This window comes from Panthera onca, chromosome F1 (assembly GCF_046562875.1).
Source record: "Panthera onca isolate mPanOnc1 chromosome F1, mPanOnc1 haplotype 2, whole genome shotgun sequence".
NCBI classification, from domain to species: domain Eukaryota; kingdom Metazoa; phylum Chordata; class Mammalia; order Carnivora; family Felidae; genus Panthera; species Panthera onca.
Window position 1 is genome coordinate 25,964,100 of NC_138355.1, and position 24,499 is coordinate 25,988,598.

The 24,499-nt window shown below is 35.2% G+C and overlaps 1 protein-coding gene across 6 annotated transcripts in view; it reads right to left on the minus strand.

The window, feature by feature from the left end:
- The window catches only part of SWT1 (SWT1 RNA endoribonuclease homolog), a 111,829-nt gene that overhangs the window by 72,373 nt on the left and 14,957 nt on the right, over positions 1-24,499 (minus strand). For all 6 annotated transcript variants that reach the window (XR_009613456.3, XR_009613457.3, XM_078441100.2 and 3 more), the window contains exons 5-10: positions 20,023-20,761; positions 16,387-16,446; positions 15,027-15,156; positions 13,981-14,082; positions 13,192-13,380; positions 7,380-7,473 (exon numbers count right to left, since the gene is read on the minus strand). Coding sequence is in view for 4 of the 6 variants with exons in the window: in XM_078441100.2 (XP_078297226.2) it covers positions 7,380-7,473; positions 13,192-13,380; positions 13,981-14,082; positions 15,027-15,156; positions 16,387-16,446; positions 20,023-20,761 (1,314 nt within the window). In the remaining 2 variants the exon portion in view is untranslated. The remainder of the gene's footprint in view (positions 1-7,379; positions 7,474-13,191; positions 13,381-13,980; positions 14,083-15,026; positions 15,157-16,386; positions 16,447-20,022; positions 20,762-24,499) is intronic.

Below are 24,499 nucleotides of genomic sequence, written 5' to 3' on the forward strand. Positions count from 1 at the left end.
GAGAATAATAATTACTACATATTGAATGTTTCCCTGGTACCAGGCACTGTTGTAAGCACTATATATCTCTATAGATAGCTATATGTCTATAGATAGATATACATATACATATACATATATGTTCGCAACCCATTTAATTCTCACAATAAACCTCTTATGTAGCAGTGGTACTATTTGTATCCCCCTTCCACAGATGAGGATCTGAAGTGCAAAGAGGTTAAGTAATTTGCCCAAAATTTTACCTGGTAAGCGGCAGACAGATTTGAACACAGGAATATGATCATCCAAAAAGAAATAAACAGAGAGCCATGGTAAAAGAAATAATTTCCACATGGCAGGCAATTACAAATTTACTCAAAGTGAGCATAAGACAAATGGTGAGATTTGCTATTTGCTGAAAAAATAAAGTATGATTAGAGCATAGTGCATGAGAACAGTTTATGTGGCTAAGGCAAGGGCATTAATAAACAGAAAGACATTTAAGGGCTTCAGTGGGTAAGTGACATGATCAGATCTGTGTTTATTAAATTGCTATTCTGGAATCCAACAGGCTTCCAGCTTTTGTTAATGGCACAGTAGCTTGGTCAGATTAATCTTTCCACAGCTGAAAATCAGAAAATTTGAACAAAAAAAGGGAAAAAAAAGCTATCTGAAGGCACTAGGGATCAGAAAAATGAGGGCAGAAGCTGGAGAGAAGTCTGTCTTCATCATAGAGGTTCTACAAGGTTCTACCTTTTTGCCCAAGGTCATTCTCTAATTCATCAATGGCTTACAACAGAAGCCTCAGCCACAGTAACTTGAAATGTCAGAGACCATGTTCAGGGCCGGCCAGGGCAGATAGAGAGTTAAGTGAGGAGCTGAAGAAGGGAGGAAACCACAGAGCAAGTGAACCTTAAAATCTGTATATAAATTCTGCCCAGAAAAAAAATAACATGCTGCCAAGAGACAAAGCAATCAATAGAACCAGACTTACATATGGCACAGATGTTGAAGCTATCTGATAGGGAATTTTAAATAATTTTGATTTATTTGTTAAATGCTCTAATGGAAAAGGTGAATAGCATGCAAAATCAGACAGGCAATTTCAGGACAGATGAAAATCATGAAAATTAAATGAAAGCAACTAAATGCTAGCAATAACACACACACACACACACACACACACACAGTCACAGAAATAAAGAATGCTTTCAACAGGTTCCTCAGTATACTTGACACAGGCAAGGAAAACATTACAAACTTGAAGACAGGTCAAAAGAAATGACCCAAACTGAAATACAAAGAGAGTACAAGTTCTTAAAAAAAAAAAAATCCAGAAGCTGTGGAACAATATCAAACAGTCTAACATATGTGCCTATATTAGTTATCTATTGCTGTATACAAGTTATTCCAAAACTCAGCAGCTTAAAATAAACATTTATTTTCTCACACAGTTCCTAAGAATCAGAAATCTGGGAACAGCTTGACTGGTCGGTTCTGGTTCAGAGTCTCTTACAAGGTTGTAATATGCTATTGCCTAAGATTGCAGCCATCTCAAGGTTTAAGTGGCACTCATTCACGTGGCTATTGGCAGGCCTTAGTCCATCACTGGCTCTTGGCTGGAGGCTTCAGTTTCTCACCATGTGGTCCTCTTCCACAGGGCTGTTTATGGCATGGCAGCTTGCTTCCACAAAGCAAGTGATTTGAGAGAGGAGAAAGGAAGAGAGTGCCCAAGGAGGAAGTCCCAGTCTTTTATAATCTAATCACAGAAGGAACATGCTATCACTTCTGATGCATGCTGTCTGTCACACAGACAGCCAACCCTGGTACAATGCAGGAGGGGACTATACAAGGGCGTTCATACTAAGAAGCAGGGATCACAGGGGTCACTGGCTACCCAGTATAATTCTATAATATGAGGAGGAAAGAGGGAATGGGCAGAAAAAATATTTGAAGAAATAATGGCTGAGAATTATCTAAAACTGAAGACAGATATGAAACCAGAGATCAAAGAAGCTCAGAGAATATCAAGCAGGATAAATCCTTCTCTATTCAGCCCCCCAACCCACCACACATATACAAACAGAGACATATCTGCTAAAAACTGCTAAAATAAACTGCTAAAAAAGCAAAGGACAAAGAAAAGTCCTTGAAAGCAGAGAGCAAAAAAAAAGACACATTACATATAGAGGAACAAAGATAACATTTACATCAGACTTCTCATCAGAAACCATACAAACTAGAAGAAAATGGAGTCACCTCTTTAAAATATTGGAAGGAAAAAAAAAGAAAGTCAACCCAGAATTGTATATCCAGCAAAAATATCTTTCAAAAATAAATTAAGAGGGGTGCCTGGGTGGCTCAGTTGGTTGACCATCCAACTCTTGATTTCAGTTGGGGTCATGATTTCATGGTTTGTAGGTTCAAGCCCTGTGTTGGGCTCTGAGCTAACAGTGCAGAGCCTGCTTGGGGTTCTCTGTCTCCCTCTCTTTCTGCTCCTCCCCAACTCTCTCTCTTAAAAATAAACATAAAAAAAATAAACAAAAATAAATGAAGAAATAAAGAAATTATGAGATAAACAAAACAAAAAGTTCGCTGCCAGTAGGCATGCACATGTCAAAGAAATTCATTTAGGCAAAAGGAATATGACACCAGACAGAAACCTGAATCTATATAAATAATGAAGAGGCAAAAAATGGAATGCAAGATTAAAACACTCACTTTTTCTCTGCTTTAAGTGGTAAATGATGGAAGCAAAAATAGTAACAAAAAATATTATGTGTTTATCATTTCTGTAAAAGTAAATATTACAATGATAGTACAAAAAATGGGAGAAACTGGAAACATCCTATTATAAGATCTTTACACTGAACATGAAGCAATATAATATTTTCTGAAGGTAGATTTTGATCAAGTAAGATATAAACTTTAGATGCTAGGGCAACCATTAAAACGTTTTTTTGAAACGGTATAAATAAATCAATAATGGAGATAAAATGGCACCATAAAAGATACACAACTCAAGAAAAGAAAGAAAAAGAAAAAAGAACAGATGAAACAAATAGAAAATAATTAGCAAAAAGGTAGATTTTGATCTAATTAAAAATGAATGGTATAAACTTATCAATTCAAAGAAATTCTCAGAATGGGCAAAGAAGAAAGTACTGACCATATACTACCCACAAAATACTTACTTTAATATAAAAACACAGATTAAAAGTAAATGGATAGGAAAAGATATACAATATAAATACTAACGAAAACAAAACTGGAATGCTAGTATTAATACTAAACAAAGGAGACTTCAGGAACAGAGAGACATTACACAACGAGAAAGGGTCAATTCTCCAAGAAGACAATCCTAAACAATCCTAAATGTGTGTGTATGCATCTTACTACAAAGCTTCATAATACATGAAGCAAAACAAATAAAACAGAAAGGAGAATTAAACAAACCCATAATTATAGTTGGAGATTTCAATACTCCTCTCTCAATAATCACAGAATAATCAATCAGTAAGGTTATAGAAAACCTGAACAATACTACCAACCAACTTGACCTAACTGAAATTTATAGAATACTCCACCCACAAGAGGATACAAATTCTTTTTAAGTGCACATAAAACATTCACCAAGGTAGACCATATTCTTGGCAATAAAACTAACAAATTTAAAAGAACAGAAACCATATAAATTAATGTTCTCAAGCCAAAGTGGAATTAAAGTACAAATTAATAACAAGAAGATTAAAAAATGTGCAAATATTTGGAATTAAACAGCAATCATCTAATTGTCAAAGGTAAGTTCTATTGAATTGAATGAAAAAAATAGAACATCAACATTTGTGGGATACAGCTGAAGCAGTGCTTACAGGGAAATTTATAGGAGTCTCAAATAAATGATCTCAGCTTCCACCTTAAGAAACTAGAAAAAGAGGGGTGCCCAAGTGGTTCAGTTGGTTAAGCATCTAACTTCGGCTCAGGTCATGATCTCATAGTCTTTGAGTTCCAGCCGTGCGTCAGGTTTTGTGCCGACAGCTCAGAGCCTGGAGCCTGCTTCACACTCTGTGTCTTCCTCTCTCTCTGCCCCTCCCCTGCTCGTGCTCTGTTTCTCTCTCAAAAATAAAATAAAAACATAAAAGAATAAAAAGAAAAAGAAACTAGAAAAAGAGCACAAAGGGGCAGGGCATAAAAGTATTTTCTGGGGTGACAGAAGTTTTCTATCTATCAAGAGGCATGTGGGCCACACCAGTGTATCCGTTGTGAAGATTGTATAGTTAAGATTTATACATTCCAAAATGGCACATTTTCCCTCAAAACACAAAAAAATCTGTATAAAACCACTCATATGGGGGGACAGGGAGTGAATGGAGATATAGATAATAAAAGAATGGAACAATTTTGAAAATTGTAGCTGCATACTTATGAGTTTATTAACTCTTCTTCACTTTAAGTATTTTGAAATTCTCCATAATGCAACTATGTTTAAAATTAAAAATTTTTAAATACATTACTTTTGAAGAATAATTGAAAGAGAGCAAGTATGGAAGTACACAGCACAATCAGTCTTAGAGTCAAAAAGGCGGTGGAAAAATAACCTGGTTGACACAGGTTGGCAAGGAAGATAAAGAAAAGATCACACAGGACCCCTTACTTGACTGGATATAAATTATGACAGAGAGGCAAGTATCAAAAATGACTCCTAGGTTTCTGGCTTTAGCAAATGGGTGGAAGATGGCACTTTTAAAAATTTTTAAATGCTTATTTATTTATTTTGAGAGAGAGGGAGACAGAAAATCCCAAGAAGGCTCTGCGCTATCAGCAGAGCAGAGCCTGATGCAGGACTCGAGCCAAAAACCATGAGATCATGACCTGAGCGGAAATCAAGAGTTGGATGCTTAACCAACTGAGGCACTCAGATGCCCTGGTTTTGTTTGTTTGTTTTTTAAAGTAGGCTTCACATCCAGTGCGGAGCCCCACGCAGGACCTGAACTCACGACCTTGAGATCAAGACCTGAGCTGAGATCAAGAATCAGATACTTAGCTGACTGAGCCACTCAGAAGCTCCAACGGTGGCACTTTTTATTCAGATGGATAGTGGTTTAGAAGGAGAGACCAAGAGTTCATTTCTAGAGATGGCAGGTCCCAAATGTTTACGAGACATCCAAGTAAAGACAGCAAATAAGAATGAATATACTAGTCTAGAATTTAGAAGAAAGAAATGGATAGAGATATGAACTAGGTATTGCTGGCCCATACTCAGGGTTGTAAATGTAAAATAATGTACTTAAAATAAGGTATAGTAGAAGGGTTCTCCTCGCTCTATCATTATCAATATTTTCATCATTACCATTATCCATTTAAGTAAAACAAATTTATCCTCACAGTAAGTAGGTGAGACTTACTCAGTAGGTATGATTACAGCCCTTTAAAGGAAAAAATAAAAATGAAAAAACAGGGGCGCCTGGGTGGCTCAGTCGGTTAAGCGTCCGACTTTGGCTCAGGTCATGATCTCGCGGTCCGTGAGTTCGAGCCCCACGTCGGGCTCTGTGCTGACAGCTCAGAGCCTGGAACCTGTTTCAGATTCTGTGTCTCCCTCTCTCTGACCCTCCCCTGTTCATGCTCTGTCTCTCTCTGTCTCAAAAATAAATAAAATTAAATTTAAAAAAAAAAAAAAGGAAAAAACAGGCTCACCTGGAACATGATAGTGCTAGAATTAAAAGTACAGTCTGACTACAAACTTTCGTTTCACTAAGAAATGTTACCTCTGTTAATCCCAAAACACTGACTGCAGAAATAACAGAGAATTGTTAAAGTCTCACCAATTTAAGTTTCATTCTAAGTTGAACTAAAAAAACAATTACATAACAATCATTCCTCAAATTTAGCTTAGCTCATTTCAAAATGATTAACGTATTATCTATTTCAACCTTCCACAAACTCCATGATATATTATGCCCTAGATAAAAAATAATTTTAAATATGCTAGACATAAATCTCTAGTATTTCCTCTAATCCTGAAAAGAATAACATCATCTTTGAAGACAGCTAAAATGGGAATTTTTTTTTTTACATTTTAAAGAAATTTTAATTCCATTACAGTTAACATATAATGTTTTATTACTTTCAGGTGTATTGAACAGTGAGTGAACAGTTACATATATTTAAAAATTTTTTTAATATTTATTTTTGAAGGAGAGAGAGAGAGAGAGAGAGCATGAGCAGAGAGGGGCAGAGAGAGAGGGAGACACAGAAGCCAAAGCAGACTCCAGGCTCCAAGCTGTCAGCATAGAGCCTGACATGGGGCTCGAACCCATGAGGCGTGAGGTCATGACCTGAACCGAAGTCAGACACTTAACTGACTGAGCCACCCAGGTGCCCCGAAAAGTTACATATATTTAAAATGATAACTGACCAAGCCCCCTTACAAGAAAAACCTTAGGTCTATTCATTTCTCTCATCACTGCATTTCATAGTGAATTTAGGCATGATTGTGAAAGAGTAAAAGCTCCATTTTTCAGTGAAAAAAAACTCGGACTAAAACTGCAGTTCAAAATTGCCCTTCTCAGTTCCTTCAGAGCCTTTTTTCATACACAGTGAATACAAATTTGTTTAACATTATGTTAGTTTTACCTTAGAAATAAGTTATGAATAGAGGAAAGAAAGGAGGAGAAAGGGAGGAGGAGGAGGAGGAAATTCCTACTGAGATCATTTTATGATTAGTATCCCCCCTGTATTTTACATGTGAGGTAACTAACTGAGCAACTTGTCCAGGTCACAAAGCTGGTAAGTGGAAGATCTGGCATTCCAGCCCTCACTCTATTAACAGGCACCAGGGGCATAACTGCAACATAAACTGCCTCTTCCCCACAAATTAATTAATTAATTAACCTTTTTGCCTCATGACCACAAATTTGTCAGAATTTTATTTCTGAACTATTTTATTGGAAGATAAAATTGGCTGCCCCCAGCTTTTACAAAAGGTTTCTGAATGTCTTATAAATAAAACCAAAATAAGACTTTATAAGATTCAAATCTCATTCTTCTATAGCTTACACGTTATGAGGATGTGAAATAAAATTGAGTATGTTTACTAGCAGATTTAGAAAATGATGTATGTTCTCCATCCTTAGCATGGTGGGTACATTATGACTTTTAAAAATTCTTTGGTATGGGGCGCCTGGATGGCTCAGTCGGTTGAGCATCTGACTTCAGCTCAGGTCATGATCTCATGGGTCCTGAGATGAAGCCCCACCTTGGGTTCTGTGCTCACAGCGTGGAGCCTGCTTGGGATTCTCTCTCTCTCTGCCCCTCTCCTGCTCATGCTCTCTCCCTCTCAAAAATAAACACTTTTTTAAGATTAAAAAATTAAAAAAGAGTAAAATGACCATGAAACTCACGTGCACAGAATAACAACAGAAGAAGGGAATAATTCCTGGTACTGAAGACAGCATTTTAATACTCGATCATCGTTGTTCTCATCACTCAGCCCATCTGCAAATTTAGCAAAAGCAACAGTCAATAAGCACACCAAAAATCTAGGCAGCCCAGGCCATATTTACCAGTCAAAAACATCTAAAAGAAAGAAAACTTCTTAAATAAAAAGAGAAAAATACAACATGGCAAAACAATGCTTTAAAAATTCTGGATCTAGAATTCAGGTAGCATATAATCGCATATTTAGTAAAGTATGTAGTTTACTACTAAAATGGAATAGGATATGCCTATTAATAAATGCAAAGGAGGGGCGCCTGGGTGGCTCAGTCGGTTAAGCGTCCGACTTCGGCTCAGGTCACGATCTCGCGGTCTGCGGGTTCGAGTCCACGTCGGGCTCTGGGCTGATGGCTCAGAGCCTGGAGCCTGCTTCCGATTCTGTGTTTCCCTCTCTCTCTGCCCCTCCCCCGTTCATGCTGTGTCTCTCTCTGTCTCAAAAATAAATAAACGTTAAAAAAAATTTTAAGTAAATAAATAAATAAATGCAAAGGAAAGAAAAGTGGCCAGTGAGTTAAATGCCATATTAGAAACCTAAAGAAAGATATGAATTCCAGTCTCTCAGTTCAGTCACGTAGAGATCATAAGTAAGTTAGATGATTACATCATTCTTGAAATTATCTCCACTTAACAAAAAGGTCTGTAAAATAATAAACAACTGTTCTACCAGCAATGGAACCATTTTCATGTGTCTGCTTTTCCTTAATCTCTAAGCAATTAACATTCAGAGATGTATAGGAAAAGGTAATACGGGCCCTAGGCAGAAAACACAAAAAGTAATTTCGACCAAGCGTCAATTAGTGGCTGACAGAGTGTCTGCTGGCATTCTGCAAGCCCTAAAGCATGATGTAAAAGTCTGGGTTTTGAGAAAATAATGTAATGTGTAGAAACAGGACCAAAGACAGTGTTCTTCCTAGGTCCTTATACTGCCTGCCTCAAAACTCCCTACGGTGCTTCTTATGATTTCAGGGTCACATCCTTTGGCGCCTAGACACAAACACCAATTCAACCCCTTGGCAAGTCTCTTACACACTAAAATTCAATGCATAGTAGACAATGAGCTCCAACTTTGTTCCCTTTTTACCTAACCTCAACGTTTAGCCTACATTACTTAGTCTTCTAAACGTTCAAATTAGAAAACTCATTCATTCAAGTAATACATTTTATATAAGGCTGAATTTGTACCCAGGCCCCTGCATGAAGTAACTGGATACACAAACTCCTGAGGAGTTGACAATCTCATAGTGAAATCTAGACCGAACTGAAATGATTGCAGAGCATAAGCCTGAGGGAGATGTGATTCAGTCCTTTTGTCAGAGAACCAGTGAGTCAGCTGCTATATTACAGCAGCCTATTTTCCTTCTTTTAGTCCAGAGTGAATACCACAATAAGGCAAAATGGGCAGCAAAAAAACAAAAACAAAAACAAAAACAAAATAAACATTAGTTAGCTTGCAACAACCGAATTCAGCAGATAAAAGGAGGTTAAAGGTTACAGTATACTGCTCTAAAGGTATCAAAGTTCAAGATTATCTGTTCTCTCACTTTTTCTAGAATATGTGGGGCTTGAAAACACACCTAAAATTGCAAGAATATTCATGAAATATTTATTCAACAAATATTTTTTGAGCACCTGCTCAGGTACTGTTCAAAACTGAACAAAACGAAAACTCTGGAAACAGACCAACGTGGGTTTGAATCCCTGCTTTCCCACTTACTAGATACGTAATCTTGGGCAAACTGCTTACCCAGGAAAATGTAATAAAATTAATATGAAGCAGTTGGCCCAATAAATAGCAATAACAAGTGCTTTTTAAGTAATATAAACTTATTACCTAAAATGCAGCTTAAATGGCACAACAGCAATGACCTCTACTCTTAACATCAAAAACCCCACAAAATTATGTATAAATTATGGTTAATATAATTTTTAATATTTAATAGAATTTAAGCTTCTCAACAGCAGGCTTTGTTTATGTCATTCACTGATGCAGAATGTGAACAGTGTCTGTACAGTGTCTGTACAGATATTTGGCAAATAAATGAACCAACAAAAAGATCATAAATGAAAATATAAAAGTGATGGAAAAATGTCAGGTGTGGGAGTGGCAGGTTATTTTGCCCTTATTATAAAAATAAGGATTATAGAAGATCTGGAAAATACAGAAAATATGAAGAATTAAAAATAACTCATAATTCCATCAGCTAAAATATATCCAATATTCATCATCTGTAAGTATACATAATAATCTATATAAATCTAACAAATTTGGGATGATACTTTTTATTCTTTTAAATCCTATCTTGTTATTAACATTTTTGAAATATAGTAGTATTCTCTCACATAGCTATAGCATTGTATGTAACTTCTCTAATTGTTAGGCAGTAAGGTTGTTTCAAATTTTTTGCTGTATAAATAATGTTGTCATGAATATTATATAAATCACTGTAAGCATCTGATTATCTGTTTACAATACATTTCTAGAAAGAGAATTTTATCTTTAGGCTTATCGATAACACTGATAAATTGCTCTCCTGAAAAGTTACTAATTCATATTCCCAAAGCACTGAAGCACTGATTAAAATGCAAAAGAATAGCTTTCTAAACTTAGAAGCAATAAAAAGAAATAAGGAAAGAAAAAGTGAAAGATATAAATTAAAAATGTCTACACATAAGATATTAACATTAAAAATGGCAAACAGGAAAATATTTGCAGTGAACAAGGAGCAGACTAGTTGTACTTCTTCTTTTGTGAATTATCTATTATTCTTTGTCCATTTTGGAAAAAGGGATTTTTTTTTTTGTTTTGGTCAAGCTGTATAAGCTTTCCATTTAACAAGGACACAAGAGAATTACGCCTATTCTAGGCCATAAACCATCAAGTGCTTTAATATATGAACTCAACAAATCTTCACAATCATTTTTTGAGCTAGGGTTATTTTTCCCTACTTCATTTCCTTAGTTTCCTCAACTTTAACTTTCTCCAGGTCAGGTTAATCAGATTTCAAATCCTATTCTCTTCTCACCATACTGAACACTATATAAAATAAACACAATTTTGAAAAGGGTTAAAAAAATGCATTGTTATCACACTCAATGATTATGTAAAAGGAATATAATACATACAAATTAGCAATTAGTAGAGTTGGTTGCAAATGTGCTTAACATTTGTAAAGTGTAATAAAAGATCAACTTGTTCTTGCCTTTTTCCAAACAAGCACTTTAATTTTACTCAATAATCCTGAATTTTTTGTAAGAATATTAGTTCATCATTAGAATATAAAATGTAATTTTACTATGATAAAAAAGCCTAAAGATATTTCTAATGGATATCATAAAATCATTATCAACAGAATAAACTTATTAAGTACACTGTACTTTATACAAAGAATGTTTTTAACGATCAGTCTGAGGGAAACAGTGATACGGAGAAACACATTAAGTTCTTTATGTGACATAAATACCTGACATAGATAATTACACAAATAACCTAATTTTATATCTACAACCTTATAACTAAAAGTAACTTCAGCAATTTAATAAAACTAAGATAGAATAATACCATTCAAATATTAAAGGGAAATATGGATTTCAAGGAAGACACCCAGAAATTTAAACAACACAGAAGTTTGAGACCATTACTATAATTTATCCTCCTTAATCATCAAAAACAGCACAGAGTGAATAAGTTAAATTATCAAAAAGCACATGAAAATGGAAAAGTCAAAAGAATCATTCTAAGCATCTATAAATAACAAATGTGGCCAAAATATCTATTCAAAGTGAACTCTAAAATAATTTTCAAAGCAAATCTGTTGAAGAAATAGATATGCTATATAGGATAAGTTCTTAACCTCTCTAGGTCTCAATTTCCTCATCTCTGAAATGGGGCTAATAAGAGTATCTTCTACAAGTACTACATGGTTTGAATGATATCAGCTGTTAAAACACCTGGAAAAGGGCCTGGAGAATAATGGCCATATAAATGTTGTCTATTATTATCAACTTTATCCATGCTGTTATATAACAAAATATAATTTATATCAACAAACCAAAAAATTTTAAATAAAAGATTAAGAGTAAAAAAGTTCCCATCTCTTTTTAAGGTTTGGGCTTTCACTGACATGATGGTTTGGATGAGGGGTTACGTTTGTTAATCGTGTGGTTGTTTAAAAATAAAAGTATTGTCGGTTAGCAACACATACCACAGTATTCATGGGTAAAAATGATACGATATGATAAATCTGAGATCTGCTTCAAATTCCTGCAGCAGTTCTTGCAAAATGCTGATAATTACTGAAAATGAGTGATAGGTACATAGGGATTCATACGTTATTCTACCTCTGCATTTGAAATTTTTCATAATGAAAAGTTCAAAAAAAGACCATCTAAGATGTTTGGTTTAATATGAATGTTCAAACATTTTGGTCTTAACTCTAATAAGTGATATGTGTGGTTTCCCTTTGAAAGCTCTTAAACACACCACATGAAGCTCAAAATGCACAAAGATTGTATATGGAATATATATACTAAGAGCTAATAAACATTTGTAAATGGAATGAATGAGTGAATGAATGGGGGAGACCCTTTCTCTCCAAAGATTGGACTAACAACTATTAACAGGGCTAATACCAAAATTAGATTCATCATAGGATGAATTCTTTCATATCTTATGGTATATGTGAATATAGCAGAAAACATATACCCACGATATTTAAAATAGAGTGAATGTACATAATATATACATAATTATGAATTAAGAAGAAACAAAGTTTTAAAGAATGAAATAAATTCTCTAAATATATGTATAAACTCTGCAGAGACAACAGCGTTGTTTTACACACAGATTTTTTCCACAAAGTTATATATATAAAACATAAAGAATATACTTAGGTCCTAAGACTAGAGTGATTTAAAAATGACTTAAAAGAAAATCTAGAGACCTTTATTATACAAACACCTCCTTATTACAGATTCTGACAAACCAGAGGAAAACAATGCCTCTCCCTGCATTATACTAACTGCATACAGTGACAGATTCGAAACCTAGATCACTTACTGGCTTCATCACTCAACAATGATATTCACACACACACAAAAAGAATACAAAGTATTGTAATAGAGAAAACTATACATACAGAATTGTACAGTCACTGTGAAATACAGACATAGCCTATGAAGCAGAAAAATCAAAATCAAAACCCCTGAACCAAACCTAACTGAATATCCCAAACCATCACTACACCTGGCCATTCCATATTCCAATGATTATAAATTATTTTTTAAGATTTTTTTTGTTGCTGTTGTTTTTATCAGGCACCTGGGTGGCTCAGTTGGTTAAGCATTTGACTTCGGCTCAGGTCATGATCTCATGGTTTGTGAGTTTAAACCCTGCTTCGGGCTCTGCACTGGCGGTGCAGAGCCTGCTTAGGATTCTTTCTCCCTATCTCTCTGCCCCTCCCCCACACCCTCCCTTCATCTTCTCTCTCAAAATAAATAAATAAATTTTAGAAGAAATAATAAAGATTTTTTTTTTTTTTTTTAGTAATCCTTCCACCGAACCTACGACCCTGAGATCAAGAGTCACTTGCTCCACCGACTGAGCCAGCCAGGTGCCTGATTATAAATTTTTCTTTTACATTTTGCACCACTTCCCTCCAATCATGAGTCAGCACCCAAATAAACCTTAATTAGAAAACATCCTGAGAGAACCATACTTACAAACTTTTTGAGATGCGAGTTGTATTGATTGACCCCATAGCTTTTTATCTTGATTTTTGAGACTGTCATTGATAAAATGAACTGCAGGTATAGCTTTGTGCTGGGCGTGTTTTAGTAGTTTTCCTGCCTTCATACGATCTAGCTCTTGTACAACAACCCAGGGAATTATTAACACAAGTCTATCAAAGCCTGAAAAATAAAAAAAAGATTTCTTAGAAGTCAACAAATGTTTATTTGGTTACTAAATTGAATTGTTTTAGGAGAATTGGAAGTTTTGAAGTAAAGAATTCACAGTCTAAATGAAGAGATAACATGGGGCACTTAGGTGGCTCAGTCAGTTAAGTGTCTGACTTCAGCTCAGGTCATGATCTCATGGTTCAGTTTGTGAGTTTGAGCTGTCGGCACAGAGCCCCCTTGGGATCCTCTGTCCCCCTCTCTTGCTGCCCCTCCCACGCACTAGCTCTCTCTCTCAAAAATAAATAAACATGAAAAAAAAAATTTAAATGAAGAGATAACACATAAAAAATGGAAATTAAAAACAGATATAAGAATCAAATAATTGTACAAAAATAAATACTATTGGAGATCAAAGAAGAGTAAGTTTAGATTGTTAGGTTAACCTCTCAAGGCTCTTTTTTTAATTTATGATTATTAACATACATATATTAATATATATACTTCATAGCATATCCAAATGGAAACGTGTTTGTGAAAAAAAAATACCCCACATCATTGTTGATATAAAATATCAACTCAAGTAAGAAAATCAGAATCACATTTTATAAGTACCTGGGATTTCTGTGGTCTTCAAAATTCTAACAAATTTGAGATGATTCATCAGAATATTTGTGTCAATAACAATTAGAAGCTTTTTATCTGAAGCCCTTTTTGCTAGAGAAAAAGAGTAAAGTTAGGATTTCATGGCACTTGATAAAAGACTTGTATAATAACTAAAATTTGGTATCATAGAACTTTGATGGTATTCTTAAGGCAATCCTTTAGACAACAAAAACAAAACTGTTTAATCCTTAAAGGGACAGTAATCAATGTTTAATTATCTACTAGTAAAACATCATGAATTGTTTCTGAGTGGACTTTAAATCATGAACTAATTTGCCCTGGCAGTTAACTATGCTCCCAAGCCCCGTTCTGCATCACTAGCAGCTGTGCACTTATAATTTATAAGCTAATTTTAATATACGGTGAGTGAAATGTAGTTGAAAAGAAAAACACGTGAAAGTGAAAGAAAACAGATAACACCAGCATTGTTATTTCACAGGGCCATTGTGAGGATCAGACAAATTAATGCACAGGAAAACACTTAGCAAACTGAAAAGTGCAATGTGACTGTGATGCAGCAATACTATTTTTATAAACACAACTCAAACCAGTATGCTAATAGATTTTGGATAATATCTATCATTATCTTCTCCCAGTGGTAAAATTGATCAAAACTTTACTACATAAATAAAAAAACCATGAGTATAATACCTTTGAGCAATTTGCATTATTTCTGATCAGTGCTTTACATAAGCTGACATTGCTAAAAGTTAGGATTAAGACCAAGACTAAAAGACAACTGATCATTGATAGCAGAATAATAGATAACTGTGATTACTGATGCTTGGCAAAAATATGGCCAACTGCCCAATAATGTGATGATAAACAAATATTTGACCAGATTCCTATAGCTAGAATATATCATACTTCCTTATTTCAAATGAGCACACCTTAACATCTTTCATCTAAATATTATAAAAATTGAATGTTCGCACATTAGGTTCCTAAGAAAGTACAGGAGATCATAAACATCATCATCTACATATAGGATATACCAGGAGAGGAATGTACATCATCGTCCACCAAGTCAATCTCCATGCTCGTTAACTCCCCGGAAGATAAAACCACAGGTAAATCCACACTTTTCCCCACACGTACAGCATGGAGCTCTTCCACTATCTGCATCTAAATAGCAAAAGACCCACAGTAAAATATTTTGAATTATCTCCTCTGCAGATTAAAAAGGCTGGAAAGCTATTAATTCTAATTAATTCACCGAAGATGAAATGGTTCGTGGGAAAAAAATTACAAAAATACGGAGGCCGCAAGATGAAAGAATACAGATTTATAAACAAAATGCAGGGTTTTAAAACTAGCTCTTTTCTTACTACTTCTGTAACCTTAGGCAAGCAAAGTATTTAACTTGGGTCTCCATTTGTTCACCTATGAAATAGGAATGTTAAATATCTATTTCCTGGTAGTAGTTTTGTGAGGACTGAAATAATGTGAAGTTCCCTGCACAAAACCTACTCCCTAGTAGCCCTTCAAAATAAGTTCATCCTCATCCCATGTTTTCACTTCAACGTACTCTGGGAGCCAACTATGTTTACATCTGGATGATGAACCTCTTCTTGCGATTTCTAAGACTGTTTATGAACCATCAAAAACTGAAATCTAGACTTTAAGACCCTTCTCACTTCAGGGAAGTAACTCCCTGATATATTTTGATGTGAAGGATTGTAAATATAATCTAGTTTTAGAGAAAGGGTGAGAAATCTTTCTTCTCTCAAGGAGTACCGACCCACAAGACAGAAAAATACAACTGACCATCACAAATAAGAAGTAATCAATATGGTTGTAAAGTCTTCTTCAAATAGGAAACTGCAACAAAGTGTTCCACGAATTTAATTTTAACATAGGACCAAGAAACATAAAATTCTATGCAATAATTTCATGAGAGTCAATCAGGAGATTCCAGCTAGGAAATGAAGGCAACAGGTTAAAAAAAAAAAAATGCAGGCACTCTCATTTTCAATAATATTTTCATCTTATCGCTGATTAGAAAAATGAAGCCAACAAGTTAATATCACCCTGCAGTTTGGCAAGCCTAGGTATAAGCATGCAAATGTGTGATAACATTAAATGAGAATTCATATAACTTGTGGACACAGGCTCCATGCTCTTTATTAAAACCAGTTTAGAGCTTATTAAAAACAAAGACATAAAGGTGATTAAGTAAATTAAGTATTTTCCCAACTAGTTTTTCATGACTTCACAAACTTACATATTAGGTAGAGATATCACTGTTATTTTCATATTATCAAGGTTTTCATAGCCGTTTTTTAATCTATAAATATAGGAACTGTTTGACTTAATTTCATTAAAATATTCAAAGTAAATAAGTATATCAGTAACCTCTTGATCTGTATCTTGAATACTTTCAAGGGACACTGAAGAACATGGAGGTTCAAAACTCTGAAATGAAAAATAATTTCATTAGTTAAGGATGAAGTATATACCTAGGGTAGGGTTTGCAACGTTGGCACTATTTACATGTGGCATCAGATAATTCTTTGTGTTAGGGGTTATTATGTGCATTATGCTGTTTAACAGTATCCCTTGCCTCTACCCACTAGATACCAGCAGCACCTCTCCCTCCCAATCTTAACAATCAAATATGTCTCTATCTACTGAACAGCCAAATGCCCCCCCAAGAGGCAAATTGTCCCTAGATAGAAACTTCCCCTAAAATAAAAAAGCCTCATTCTGTTAAGTCAGTGAAACAAGGGGCACCTGGGTGGCTCAGTCAGTTGAACGTCTGACTTCAGCTCAGGTCATCATCTTGTAGTCTTGAGTTCGAGCCCCACATCGGGCTCTGTGCTGACAGCTCAGAGCCTGGAGCCTGCTTTGGATTCTGTGTCTCCCTCTCTCTCTGCCCCTCCCCCACTCACACTCTGTCTCTGTGTGTGAGACACAGAGCTTTCATCCTAAATTTAGCTTTCATCCTAAATTCCCAACGCCAGTCTTCACATGCTATAATACCATATACATCACACACATAGGCTCATTATAGCTTTACTGTGTCATGACTCTGGATTTTACAATCTCTTCTCCAATTGACTTTAAATCTCACCAGATCCTTAAGGTTCTCTTCCATTAGGAAGTGCCAAACAAGCCAGAGAATATTATCAGAATTTCCTACAACTCCTGATATTTAAAGTCCTGTTGTTCGTTTACATAGGTCACTACTACCCTTCACTCTCTTTGACCACAGGCCACTTCCAGTGACTTTAATAAATTTTCTATCACTTCTCCAAACCAAAAAGTTCAGGTCAATTGTTCCTGAAGACTTCTCCCTATTAAAAAAAGAAAGTCTCAGTGGGCATTTGTTTGCCTCCTCTTACCACACTTTATTAAATAAATGAACTGGGATACAGCCTTCCCTGGGGACGACAAAAAGGAGTATCAATAATGAGAGTAACAATGGCTTTATCTACTGGAGTGATTCTAAACTGAAAACCAGATTATACTGCTTCCCTGGTTATATTTCAGTGGCTCTCTACACCATCTAAGGCACACAAGGTAAAACAGAACAAATCTTTCCCATGGGATACAAAGTAGTCCATTGCCTGACCCTGGCTTCCTCTCCCACTCCCTCTCCTATATGCAGATTTTCTACACATCTCAACTGTAGTCATACTGAACAACTTAAGTCCCCATGTATGCTCTGCCATGGGACAATCTCATGACTTGGTACCATTACCACGCTGGCCCTCCACCCTGGGAGAACTCTTATTTCTTGCTCTACACACCCTTCACACCAAGCTCAAGAATCTCTACTCTGTCAGCCCTTCCTTAACTCACCCCCAAATTTATACTAACACCAGCCCAATTCTTAGGGCTCTAATGTTTATTTCACTGTATTGCAACTGTATTTGTCTACTAATCTGCCTCCTTGGGAAATTCTTGAGGGTAAAGATCATCTTATTCATCTCTAAATCCCTAGAAACTAGAAGTGTACCTGATACATAATAGGCAGCTTTAATTAATGTTTGATGAACTGTTGAATTGCTACCTCATAGACCTGTAGGAGGAGGATGCTATTTATAAAAGTGGCCTATAAAAAAATAAAAATAAAAGTGGCCTATGAACTATAAATCTCTGGACCATTAGTTTTCAACGGTGAGGGGAGGGTGCAAATGAAGGGGTCTCTATCAAAGGGCTATAAAATATAAGAAACAAAAGAAGGTATTTTCTCTTTGGAAAGCATAATGGGATTACTCAATAACAGGATTATCAAATCCAGAAAATAATAATTATTTCCTTGTGAAGTACACTCATTATTTTAGGAAGATAATTATCTATTAAAGAATTTGTGAGAAAAACAACAAACATAACGTTAGGAAGATTAACTACTGTCAATAATATGCTAAGGAGAATATACTAAGATAAGAACAATATTTACTTGCTGCTCCTGTGTTTAAAGGACTTTAAGTCAGATTAGATTGCTATCAAAGGAACAGTTTATAAGGAGTTTTAATGCCAAAAACTGGAAAGTAATCATGCAAAAACTGCTTCTCCTACAACTTAATTAATATTCATACTAAGTACCTCTTTTGATTTATGTGGTAATTCTATTTAGAGACAAAAAGAGACTGTAAGGTGTACTGCTGGGGCTTTCTCGTACTGTTCCTTACGTGCATAGTACAGGGGGAACATCAAGCAATGACACCAAAGTGTTCACTGAACATCTTGCAACTTCAAATTCCTTTCTCACATTTTCTCTAGAGAACTGGTTGTAACCCAAGAAAACTGGAGCTTTCTTTTAAGAAAGCAATAAAAATAACTCAACTGTTTTCTTCTTTGGACTCTTTCAGTTTCACTGAACGAAAAGTACTCTCTCCAGCTCTTCCAGCCTCCCTAGTTATAATCCCTCTGTGTCTCCTAGGAAGTATCTTATAGTCTTCGTTCCTAAAAGCAGGTAGGCTCAACTACCCGTTTATAAGCAGTCTCTAAACATCAGGCTGTCAGAAGTTGTGAAATTCCAAAGTTCTTAAGTTCTCTTAAAGGTAAATAATTCTAGGGGTGTCTGGGTGGCTCAGTCGGTTAAGTGTCCGACTTCAGCTCAGGTCTGAATCTCACGGCTCCTGAGTTCGAGCCTAGCATCGGGCTCTGTGCTGACACCTCAGAGTCTGGAGCCTGCTTCAGAGTCTGGGTCTCTCTCTCTCTCTGCCCCTCCCTTGCCCCTCAAAAATAAACATTAAAAAAAGTTATAAAGATAAATAATTTTATTTGCCACAGGAACGAGGCTAGAGAGATTAGGTTCTCCAACTAGTCCACACGTGTTGATTTATTGCATAATTTAGAGGCAAAAGAGATGTGCCAAACTTTCTAGGCTGGATCTCTGTATACTAGTTCCGTTTGCTTGGAACATCCCTGCTTCTCCCATCCTACCCTACCTGGCTTCACCTGAATAACTCCTTTTCATTCTTTAGCTCTCAGTTTAAATGTGACCCTGTCCAGCAAACCTTTCTTAAGTAGCCCCTCTACAGTGTACAAGGCCATTATTCCCTGGCTGTGTATTCCCATGTTAAGTGATAAGTACTTATTAGACTTAAGATGATTGCTTGTGTGTCTCCTCACATGAAGGAGTCTCTGAAAACAGAGACTGTGATTGCAGTGCCTGGTAGTGGCACTCCAAAACGACTCGTTAAAGGAATAGCTCTTCAGAAGAGTAACCTGGATGTTCCATAGTAACCAGGGTTAGAGAAGAGCCTAAGAGACGGTCACAGTGCTTTTTTGAAAGGACTCTCTGTAAGTGCTGCTTTCTACCTTTTCACAATTACCTTCTATTACCAAGTATCCTTGATACTTACTGGGATTATCTTCCTAAGGAGGTTGGAATTAAAAAGGTAAAATAAAGGAACCAACAAATATCTTCCTAAGGTGAATCCGCTCTCTGAGATCACTATTAATAATAGAAAAAACTCAAACCTGACTGTTATTAAAATTCTTTGCTACAACTGACATTCTCATTTTGCACCACCTTACCTGGATTGGGTTTTCACCAGAACCTGAATCATTACTTTCTCGATGCTCATGATGATATTTTCCTTTCCACTCATGTACAGCCTGTTTACACGTGGATTCTGAAAATAAACGTTCACTTTTGTGCCTAGTCAAATTTAATGAAGCTTGGGAACCTTTCAGTCTTTCTTTCTTCTCCTGCTTAGTCTTTGAATTGTTAGACTCTAAATTGAAGACATTCTCTTCTACAAGCTTCTGGAGAGTATCACGGGATTTTATTGGGATTTTGAAACTGATCTTCCTTCTTCTAGATTCAAGGGATTCCTTGATTATCTTGTCGGAATTACAATCCTGAGAAAAATGGATTCTCTTGCGTTTCCCCAAAACACATTTTTCAGAACTGTCTCTAAATTTCTTGTACCTTTCTTTCTTGAGTTCTTTCAACTTCTCCCCCTGAGTGAGTAAATGAGGCCATTGTTTTTCACTTGCTTGGCCTTCTGTTTTTGGTTTCACATCTTTGGCAATCTTAGGACCGCAAAAGTTTTTAATTCCATGGTCAGCCTTGCTCCTAACATTTGTCAATTTAATATCTTTAAAATTGTCATATTTAGTTAAATCTTTTTTAGTCCCATGTGAAGAAGGGCTCTGTGAGATAATTTGATTAGCATCGGAATATGATGCTTCCTGGAGTTTAACAGGCCCTTGAGGGGATAAAGAACTGATTTTTGGTCTCCTTCCTGGAGTGTCGGTTTCTACATTCAATCTGTAAAGCAGCACAGAAACCTAAGTTACATTACAGTTACACATGATTATATGTAATGTTGCACTGTATCTATCATTTTAGTTAGGGAAATGACAGAACTGGCTTGACACAAACATCATAAAAAATACATGACTACACTAAGAATGAAATGTAAAGAATTACTCTACAAATGGTGTTGGAATAACTGGTTTGCTATTTGGAAAAAAATCAAATTTATAGCTTCATATAATATCAGGCAATATGAATTCCTTACAGATTAAACACTTAAGTGCAAAATAATTACCATAATTGCTACACTTCATATTAATCCCTTAAAAGCCATATGGGAAAAAAAGGGAGTATTTATCCGATTTCTTAATAGAGAACTTCCTAAACTTCACAGCGGTGAGAAAAACTGCAAAAGGAAATAATAAACATAAATGACTATTTACAAGGCGACTGGCTGGCTCAGTTGGAAGAGCATATAACTCTTGATCTTGGGGTGGTGAGTTCGAGCCCCATGCTGGGTATAGAGCTTACTTAAATAAAACTTCTTAAAAAATGACTATTTACTTTAAAACTTTAACATACTGGAACACCTGAGTGGCTCATTCGGTTAAGCAGCCAACTTGGCTCAGGTCATGATCTCATGGTTTGTGAGTTAGAGACCTGTGTCAGGCTCTGTGCTGACAGCTCAGAGCCTGGATCCTGCTTCAGATTCTATGCCTCCCTCTCTCTCTGCCTCTGCCCCACTCGTGCTCTGTCTCTCTCTCAAAAATAAACATTAAAAAATTTTTTTGTAATTAAAAAAAACCCTCTAGCATATTGAAAGATAATAAAAATTTTAAACCTGGGAAATGGTATTTGTTATATATGTGACAGCTTATCAACCTTAGTAAATAAAAAGCACATCAAAAAGTACTGACTCTAGAATAGGACATAAGCAGAAAATTACTGGTGAGAAAAAGGGAATGGCTAACAGACATTTGAGAAAAAAAGTTTAACTTCCCTACTAATCATAGACATGCTAATGATAATGACATACCATTGTCTTCTACCAAATTAGCAAAGATTTTAAAATAGCATTAAGTCTGGCAATGGGTTGAAAAATGGACTCTCTCATGGTAGAAATGCAAAATGATGTAACAGTTCCACAAAGGAATTTTTGACAATATAATTAAGAATTCTAAAAATGTTCATATTCTTTGACTTACTAGTAATTCTCATTTTAGAAATCTATACCAAGGTGAAAAAAATTAAAAATGGACTAAAAACTTTTCTAAAATCCAGGATTATTTATAATAGCAAAAGTAAGGTAGTAAATACTAAAATTTTAGAAATGACTAAGAAATATGCTATTATATTATGGCCATTTCAAATGATACTTATGAAAGTTTTCAATGATCTAACAAAACATATTGATATAACATACTGATATATCATTCAGCAAAACATATTGATATAAACATATTGATATACCATATTGATATAACATTCAGCAAAAATCAAGCAGGGCACAAATCTGTATATATAATGTGGTCTCAACAATTTAAATAAGCATAATAAAAAGTCTTGAAAGAAATGTACTAAAATGTTAAAAGTAGCAATAGCTAGAGGTGATATTTTCCTGCTTAATAAAAGTAGTATTACTTTGTAGTCAAAAAGAAAGGTGAAAAAAAATCAATGAAATACAATCTGTTAATTCATATCAATAAATCCTTGAGTCCATTCAAGTTGACTGTCTTGAAAGAAATGTACTAAAATGTTAGAAGTAGCAACAGCTAGAGGTGATATTTTCCTGCTTAATAAAAGTAGATACTACTTTGTAGTCAAAAAGAAAGGTGAAAAAAAATCAATGAAACACAATCTGTTAATTCATATCAGTAAATCCTTGAGTGCGTTCGAATTGCCTGTCACTGTGCTAGGCACTGGAGAGGCAGTGGAGGACACATCCACTGAGTCCTTACTCCCAATTAGCTTAGAGCCTGGCAGGGGAAAAAGAAATAGTAAATAGGTGACTTCTCAAATAATTCATTACAAAAGAGCAAACTATAAACATCTCGGAGTTTTTAATAGGAGTTTCACCTAGGTCTTCATCTGATTTTATCTTCTATCTCCTCCTACAAAAAGACTACACATCATTATTTACCTGTTAGTAAATAATGATAAAATTTAAATTTTAATTTTAATAGGACTTTGTTTGGCATCTACTGGTATACCCGGTTTAAGATGCTGGCTGTATTAAAGAAAAATCAGGAAAACAACAAACAAAACATAACTCAAGAATTTTAATGGGACCCTGTAGTTCTCTGAGCACTTTCACATTCCTTATTTGTTCTTTATAACACTGTACTGCATCTTTTGTAGCAATCTATGCACTATGGTCTACATGGTCATAATTAATGAAAACTGAATACAATACCTTTTAAAAGGCCAACAAAATTAAATCTTAAAAATCATCTCTTATCAGCTAGTTTTGCAAAATGCTATATACTGTGATAATGAGGTTTTATACTTGCAACCCCAAAATACTAAAGTTCTGAGCTCTTTTTAGATATAAGTTAGACATGGAGCAAATACTCTTCATTTTTTTAAAATACTTATTTTTTTATGACTGACTTAGTGTAAAATCAATTTTCAGCTGAAGTTGAAACACCATTCTTGATGAACTCTTGTGATATAAGAACAAATGTGAAATTCTGTCAAAACTATTATTACACTTGTGTTATGTAAAAGTTTAGTAGCCATTTTAAATTTGACATCCTACAGAAACAATTTCTCAACACTAGCAGCTGTTAGACTGCTCTGTTGGTTATCATGATTTACCTTCAGGATATTGAATTGTATACTTACTTTCAACTTAGCTCAATTGAAGAATAAATTACTTTTTGGCTAATTCTGCCAATAATGGGCACTGCTGGTGGCAATACTGCCCTCTATCTAATAGTAACTGAGGTACAACTTCTCACCTCTTCAACTCCTGGACTTAAAAAGATTTGGTCAATATTGATGATGCAACTTACCGGAGAAATCCCACAAACTGACAGTGCACTGCTCACAAAAATGCTTTCTGAAACTTTCAAAAGCAAACTTAAGATTGATACCCTTGCTAATGTTTTCATTGCTGATACATCCATGTATACATCAACCATGGATCGAGAATTGTGGTAATGGAATGATGTTAAGTGGCTTTCAGGATGACAAAATTCTCTCTGTTTTTTCATCTGTACCTCAGCTTTCACTGAAGTCCCACCAATTTGGGGACCTTCCCTATAGGTGAATAGGGAGATTTTTACAGAAGATGCCATATATCATAAAGAAATACTTAGAATCTTGAGGCAAATAAGTTTGTTCACTTCTCCAATAAATAAATAACAGCAAATGAACCACTTTCTTTGCAGACAACCAATGGTTGTTAGAAGTTCTGCACTATTGATACTAATGTTTCCAAAGCACAGCTTTCTTTTGTCCAAGCAAACTTTTCAATATATAATAGCTTCTATCCCATATTGTTTAAACACATGATGAGACAGTTCTAAAATACCTACTGTGACATATAGTTTGTCTCTGACAAAAGAAAATTTCACATAAGTTACATCTAGAGTACTTATTAATATATGAGAATATTCAGATATTAACAATAAATCCAATATGCCACATATTACTGATGTTGTTACTCTCAGTAGATACGATGATAACCCACACAACATCATTGATCACACATGGATTCAGGAATGCAGAAATGTTGCAGTAGGCATT